We start from the raw sequence: 7,598 nt of genomic DNA, 5'->3' as shown, positions 1-7,598 counted from the left end.
ATCGGTGGTGGACTCTCCAGTCGGGACTGACCAACTCGGCCCCGCCGTGACACCACTACCTCCCCCTCAGGATTCTGAGGCAGAGCTAATCGCAGCACAGGATGCCGCTGCTGTGGGCCCAGGGGATGATGGGGAAGGGTGGGTGAGGGAGGAGGGGAGTCGCGGCTGTGGTCACGTACTGGCACTGAACAAAAGGAGATACAGACAGTAAAAAAAGAAGCAGAGCACAGTAGTTTCCATGGCAAAAGCAGAGTTTCGAATAGTTGAGAATAAGAACTCATATGCTGCAGCGCCCCCTGTCTCACCTGGCCACTGCTGCAGCAGGTAATGCAACGCCTCGATGTGTCGTTTAAAATCCACCGCACTCGCCATCTCTTCACCGAACCCTTTCCCCCTTGCTGCCCTTCCTCCTCCTTCTCCTCCCCTCCAGGCCTCTTGGGTCGGGGTGAGGAGCACTGGGCCGAAGCAAACGGCAATGTTCTGATGGGTCATCCTGTTGGACGACCTGAAGGAAGCCACCAGACTAAGATGGTCAAGCAGCAGTGACAGAGTTGCCTGGAGACAGAAATGAGGAGAAGCAGACAGGAGAAGTACTGACCTGAACAACGACAGAGCTGATTGATCAGAATTTATACTACTGTTGAGGGGCCATCAAGGTATGGGCCCCTGAGTCTGAGGTGACTAAGTCTTAGGCCCCTGAGTCTGGGTTCCCTGAGTTAGAGCAGGATTCATTGTTGAACTGTAGGATTACTGTAGGGAGAATTACTTTAGCAGTAGGATTACTGATAACTGTAGTAACTGTTACCCTCTCTGGGGGCAGCAGACAGGACAGCAGCTCCACCGTGCTCTGGGCCACCAGGGGGTCAGAAGCCGTGGGTGAGGGTCTTAGGGTCATCGTGTCCCTGACGACCTGGTACAGAGTCCTGGTGATGAGCGGTGATGGCAGCTCCCGCAGATAATCCTTCAGAATACCTGAAGAAACAATACTCATGAGCACCAGTAACCAGTGACTGTGATCTGTTACCACCAGAGTCACATGAATTCTGACCTGTAATGACATTGATGTCAGGGTAGAGGTCCTCGCTGAGACACACGGCTGAACTGTTCCTCTCGAACCAATCCCTGAGCTCCTTCTTTACTGCAGCAGATCCACACAGTCGGTACAGACCCACCACCTGACGGATGTACATGGGATCATGTGACTGACCATCGCACACTGCATCGTAACAAGATGACGAGTCTGCAGTGATCACACATCTCAACCCAAACAACCAATCACAGCCCCGATAACAGAAAAAAAACCAGACCTTCAGTCCTCGCCGTTCGATCTCTGCCACTGTTTTCTGGATTAGAAGAGGAACCGGAGCTGAACTACCTTCTTTCTCCACCAGATGGTGCAGTTCCACCCCAAACACATTAACAGGTGATGTGTCAGTGTTGACCTGTGGAGGGAAGAAGAAGAAGAGGAAGAAGAGGGTGAACTGATGAAGACCTTTGAGCAGTGGTGGACTGCACATCGGGAGCACTGGGACATTTCCTGTTGGTCTTTTTTCTGATAACTTGATCAACAATAATGTAGCAAGCAGAAATGAGTCAATGGACCTTTCTGGTTCTTATAACCTTTACATGGCCTGGTGCCCCAGTACATCTCAGAGCCTAAGGGTGACTCTCAGTCGTTTAACTACCTGTGACTAATCCTATTTAATTATTTATGTACTTACTCTAGCCTGTTTAGTCTATTTGTAGACTAAAATCAAGGGTTTGAATTGTGGACTCATTCTAAACTTACTGGGTGACTCTTACTACTCTATGACTTTGTTTTTATCTTCTCTCATTCTATTGTTATTTCATTGGCTCTTACTATTATTTTTTTATGTTGTTTTTAATTTTCTCTAATTCTATTTATATTTAGGGTTAGGGTTAGGGTTAGTGTCCTACTTGTTTACTAGTCTGGTAACGTTACATCAACAAACAGGGTGAGCCTATCAAATTAGGGGTCTGGTGCTTTGCCTGGAAAGGAGTCCAATTCCTGGCCTGAATAATTGTCCCAGTCACCCTCTGCCTTTGACTGATGAAGATGAGGAAGATGTTGAACTGATGAAGATGATGAAGATCCGATTGCCAAACTCGTGTTAGGAATGCAAAATGAAGATTCACTTTGGTGTGAGCGCAGTGTTTACCTGTGTGTCCCACTTCTCGTGCAGAGACAGTTTGACAAAGAGAAGTCCTCGAGGCTCCAGTTTCACACACAGCTGTTGACTACGACTCCCTGAACAACACACACATGTTTCATTATATTTATAATATTTATACAGTTAAACATTAGATGTGAATTTTATGTTTGAGGGAAGGAAACCTTTAAACAGTGCCGGGATGGAGACTCCGCCCAGACAACACACTCTGTTCCTGGTTGGACCGCATGAAGCCTGATTAACATCAGATCCTGGTTTAGACACACCCCCTGTCTGGGGATTGGCTGAAATACAGGAAAATAACATGTTCTGGAGGTTCTGTCTGTGAGAACAAAAACCCCTAACCCTAACATTTTCTGGAACTTCTCCTGCAGCCTCCTAGTAAAATATCAATTTCAATAACCTCACCTGGTGTCAGCACCACAATGCGGAGTTGGCGAGCTCGCTCCAGCTCAAGGTGGAAGGTGTGGTTTAACGAGAGGGCGGAGCTTCGCAGGTTTAGGAGGGCGGTCCTCGCTCTCGTCACCCCGTCAACCTGAATGGCGAGGAAAACGTCCTTACTGCCCTCCGACCTAAGAGCAAATGCAACCATTTTAACTGTTTATCTGTCACCTCCCCAGACTGACGATCAACCACTTTCAAGCAGATTCGTACAACAAAAGTTGTAACAGAACTTGGAACTAAGCTGCAGTACCACTAACGTCCACCAGATGCCACTGTAATAAAACTATGTACAGTTGTCGTGTACCTGGTCTTCATCTCCTCCAGGCCCAGCAGGTGGACTGTCAGTAAACCCGTCACCCTCTGGCTGCATCGAGGTGGATCAGAGCCCGGGTACAACCGGAACGAACTCACATCGCACAACATTTCCTGAGAAGCTGCAGGTTTAGGACCTTGGTGCCGAGGCAACAGTTCGGGAGAATCTCCATCGCTAAGATGACCTGAAAGAAAAGGCGACATTTAACATCCTGGTACTTTCACTTACAGGTGTGTGCAGCTGGAAAAACATGAGAAGGTTCATTCTTGTCATCGTACCGTGACCCTTTACATGAACCTTTACCTCCTTTACTCACGGAGCATCCTCTCAACGATTGTCGCAGGGGACGAGTGGGTGGGGCGGAGCTGTCCAGGTGATATCTGCTGATCACATTCTGATTGGACGACGTCAACAATGATGTCACATTCTTCATGCCACACTCATCCCCGCCTCCTCTGCTGTCATCTGCCTGGCGATGAGCTCGAGATGACGAGCGGAGGCTGAGTTTGCGTCGTAGTTCGGGAAGTTTCTTCATCTTTTGAGAAAGTTTCCTCACTGTACCAGGAGACCTCAGCCTGTCAATCACACTACCTGGTGTGCCTCCTTTCTTCTGGGAGGAGGGGCTATAGTCAGAGGGGGGGTGGTCTGAGGGGGAAAGAGATGGAAGTTAAATGTAACTTGTGTCTGTATGAAACATGTCCAGGTCCAACCTGAAATCACGTGTGTTCTCACCTGTGAGTTCTGCTGTGATGTCATCAGTACAGTAGCTGACACTAGGGTTAGCGCCCTCCAGTGGATGTTCATCGCTACGAGCCTCCATCGACCTGACCCCTCCTTCTTCTCCTCTAGTATCTTCTGACCCCACCCTATTTGTTGCACCCCCTTCCCCCTCCCTCTCCTCTCTCCTCCTCCCTACCTCCCCCTCCCTGCGGGGGGCGTCCTCCTCCTCTGGGATCGGGTTGTACCAGATGTTGCTGCCGCTGTCCTCCGGAGGGCCACAGGCATCCTCTGAAGCCTGGGACTTTCCTGAAGACAGTACCCAGGCTCGGCTGCTGCGATCCAGGCTCTGCAGGTAGGCACGTTGTCCGGAGCGTTTGGTGCTGATGGAGGTGGTGGGGACATCAGTGGAGCCCCCTGTTAACTGGGAGGCTTCCTGCAACACTGTTGTAGAACTGACAGGAATGTCCGAGGCAAGACAGATGAACTTCCTGTCGCTGAACTGCTCCATCTGGAAGTAAAAGGCGTGGGTGTGAAACTTGAGAAACGAGGATACAAAAATTCAAGAAAACAGAAGAAGAAAGAACAGAGTGAGCAGAGGGGGGTGTCATTTATCAGGAGTAAAACTACCTGAAGCTAGAGGAGAAGAAGTTGTAAACAGAGGGTTCAAAGAAGACAGAATTTTCATGATCAAACTAACACGATCATAAGTAGAAGGAGTTTCATCTCGTGAAGCCATCACAGCTACACATGACTTTTTGTACCTTATCCTGCATTTGGCTGCAGGTCCACCCAGGTGCATCTTGGGATATCGCTGGTGGGCAGTCCCAGGGAAATGACCTGGGGGTGGGGCTTGAGGACAGAGCGACAGACCCCTGCATCACCCAGTGCTGTTTCTTAGCAACTGTGATGTGGTTACGTGATGCTGAAGGAGGGTCAGGGTCTGATAGTGGCGCTGTTCTCGCTGTTGCCGTCATTGATGGTGATGATGACGTCTGATCAGAGTAAGATGACATGACCTCATCTGGATCATCTGGAGGATACACACACATACACAGATATTATTAGCACTGTGACAATTTGATTCGAAATCAGTGAGTTACTTTGTGTTTGTCTATTACCATCTATACCCATCTATAATCAACCTAAAATCAATCTATAATCAATAATAATAGATAATATAATATAATATATTGATAATTTCAAGAACCCCTTAGTCCCATTAAAGCTGCTAGAGGACAAATGTAGGATTATTTTAGACCCAATTCAACCATCTCAAAGATCCTGGAAACTTCGCCAGTAACATTTGAACCTTGCAGATCTTTAAGGTTCTACATTAAGAACCAATGAATTCTCCTCCAACCTTCTTGATTTTTATTCAGTTTGTGAAGTGATCTCTGAGTCATGTGATCACTCTCCAGTCACATGATGCTTCATATGGAGTCACATGATCAGAATCAGTCCAGTTTTCCTCTTGTTTTATCTCCATGTTTCGTCTCCACCTCATTGCAATGTTTTACCAGACAGGAAGTGACACGATCCAGAGGTCAGCGTCCATTTCCTGTCATGTCAACGAGGACCTGATAGAGGACTGTGTGTGTGTGTGTGTGTGTGTGTGTGTGTGTGTGTGTGTGTGTGTGTGTGTGTGTGTGTGTGTGTGTGTGTGTGTGTTTATGTGTCTGCGCAGATGTCAATGACTTCTCTGTATTCTAGAATAAGCACAGTGCTGCTATTCACTATTCATTAGTCACAACACAAACACACTCAGACACACACACGGCGCCTTTCAGAGCCGAAAACTCAAACTAACATCTGTTTCACGTCACATGACTCATGAAAACTAAAATATAACACTTTTCAGCCATGACTCTGATTGGTCAGAAGTTAATTAACCTGCAGCATCAGTTACCAGGGTGATTACCTAGGTAACTTAAACCAGAGGTTAACTTGAATTTGTCAAGTTTATACTCTGGTCACAGCAACAACAACTGTCAGTCAATGTATCTAAAGATCAGACAAACAGGAAGTAACTACACACACATGTCTAATGACAGGAAGTGGTCCACTCTGTAAACAGGAAGTGGAACATTAAACTTGTGTGTTGATGAGTTGAGCGTTTTCACTAAACTTTTACTTTAGTTACTCACACAGAGAGAGAGAGAGAGAGAGAGAGAGAGAGAGAGAGAGAGAGAGAGAGAGAGAGAGAGAGAGAGAGAGAGAGAGAGAGGGTAAATCAACATGTAACAGCAGAGGATCTGTGGAGCTGGTGTGGATTGTTAGAGTCTCTGAGGAGGACCAGGGTCTTCAGAGACCCACAAGATCCTTTGAGCTCCTCTCACGAGCTTCTGAAAGATCTAGATTCTCCTCAGAGGATAAACCTTTGTCAGCTGCTGGAGCCCAACAGAACCAGCCTGACCCGTAGGAGCAAAATTAATAATGTCTTTTCTTTAGTTTCTATTGTTCTTTATGGTTTTCTACTTATTATACTTAGTATCTGACTTGTTTTCAAACGTCATTGTACATGTGTGTACTGATATCGAAATACAGTAGAAATAGAAGTTTTGTACCTGTTGTATTGTAAGTATATGAAAATCAGTCTTCTTCATTCTTTACAGTTTACTTGTGTGTTTTATTTCCTGCAGCTGAGCTTGAAGCTGCAAGACTAAAACTGTCAGACACACAATGAGAATACTACTCTGGTTAATGAACAGTTTTACTATAGGTGAGAAAACCTGAGTTCACTTAACGAGTTTAAACCAGCATCATGTGATCACTAAGCCTGATTGTGATGTAAGGTTAAGTTCAGCTAGATAACTAAAATATGGTTTGTAACAGGAATTTTCCTGGTGTTCCTCTGACAGTCTAACCCTGAAGATGACCACGACTGAAAGCTCTACAGTCACATCATCGCAGCTTGTTCAGTGAAATGCATGCTGGGATACATGTCTGAAGTCATCTTAAAAAAGACAGAGTCTGATGATCTAGTAAAGAGTTAATCCAGAAAGAACCAAGACTGAGACAGAACTGAACCACAGACACAGTGCAACATCAGGAAGCAGCTGTGGATGTCCACAGGATGAAGATGGAGAACGTCCACAGGATGGAGACAGAGAACATCATCAGGATGAAGACAGAGAATGTCCTCGGGATGAAAACAGAGAATGTCCTCAGGATCAAAACAGAGAAAGTCCACAGGATAGAGACAGAGAACATCATCACTATGTAGACAGAGAACGTCCTCAAGATGAAGACAGAGAACATCATCAGGATGAAGACAGAGAATGTCCTCGGGATGAACACAGAGAATGTTCTCAGGACAAAGACAGAGAATGTCCTCTGGATGAAGACAATGGACATCCTCTTGTCTCTGCAGCAGCGTTTACAAACACTTATGTTACAAACTGTTTCCTCACCGCTCAGTTTAGACTTTGTCTTCCTGTGGCTTCTGTCTTTTCCTCTGAGTCTGGAGAACGTTCTCTTCAGCAGGGGCTCGGCCATGGTGTCCCCCGTCCTCCCCTGTCCTCCCCCGTCCTCCCCTGTCCTCACACTGAGACTGATCCAGCCGGAGAACAGACGATCACAGCTCCTCGTCCCTCATGCCTCAGTCCATGACTCTGAACAGGATATAAATTCCTCACATTCTTTCCCAAACTCCCCCTCCTCCTCCCGTCCCTCCTCCCACGCTCCTCCCTCCACTGGGAGACAAGGAAAACTGAGGAATCCTGGGCAATGTAGTTTGTTCCTTTAAAATCAGAAATGAACTCATCATATCCTTCATGTTTCCCTGAGCGTGTTTCTGTTGCATTACTGACATTTCATTATTATTATTTTAGTCCTGTAACATCTGACATTTACTTTACTTCACTTTACTTTACAGGCCCAGGTGTTCCTGATTCCAGTAACCATGGCAACTCACATCATTTACACCTCTG

At 46.5% G+C, this 7,598-nt stretch overlaps 1 protein-coding gene across 1 annotated transcript in view; it reads right to left on the bottom strand.

The window, feature by feature from the left end:
* The window catches only part of LOC118100973 (rho GTPase-activating protein SYDE1), an 8,817-nt gene extending 1,553 nt beyond the window's left edge, over positions 1 to 7,264 (bottom strand). Inside the window, exons 1-13 of the mRNA XM_035146539.1 lie at positions 7,080 to 7,264; positions 4,431 to 4,699; positions 3,682 to 4,177; positions 3,253 to 3,594; positions 2,941 to 3,133; positions 2,601 to 2,764; positions 2,357 to 2,476; positions 2,181 to 2,269; positions 1,308 to 1,442; positions 1,049 to 1,175; positions 806 to 972; positions 306 to 555; positions 1 to 184 (exon numbers count right to left, since the gene is read on the bottom strand). The exon at positions 1 to 184 is cut by the window's left edge and continues 98 nt beyond it. Coding sequence (XP_035002430.1) covers positions 1 to 184; positions 306 to 555; positions 806 to 972; positions 1,049 to 1,175; positions 1,308 to 1,442; positions 2,181 to 2,269; positions 2,357 to 2,476; positions 2,601 to 2,764; positions 2,941 to 3,133; positions 3,253 to 3,594; positions 3,682 to 4,177; positions 4,431 to 4,699; positions 7,080 to 7,164 — 2,621 coding nt within the window. The 5' untranslated portion in view covers positions 7,165 to 7,264. The remainder of the gene's footprint in view (positions 185 to 305; positions 556 to 805; positions 973 to 1,048; positions 1,176 to 1,307; positions 1,443 to 2,180; positions 2,270 to 2,356; positions 2,477 to 2,600; positions 2,765 to 2,940; positions 3,134 to 3,252; positions 3,595 to 3,681; positions 4,178 to 4,430; positions 4,700 to 7,079) is intronic.
* Positions 7,265 to 7,598: the final 334 nt, after the last annotated feature.

Source organism: Hippoglossus stenolepis, chromosome 21 (assembly GCF_022539355.2).
Source record: "Hippoglossus stenolepis isolate QCI-W04-F060 chromosome 21, HSTE1.2, whole genome shotgun sequence".
NCBI classification, from domain to species: Eukaryota; Metazoa; Chordata; class Actinopteri; order Pleuronectiformes; family Pleuronectidae; genus Hippoglossus; species Hippoglossus stenolepis.
This window is presented reverse-complemented; position numbering and strand designations above follow the sequence as displayed.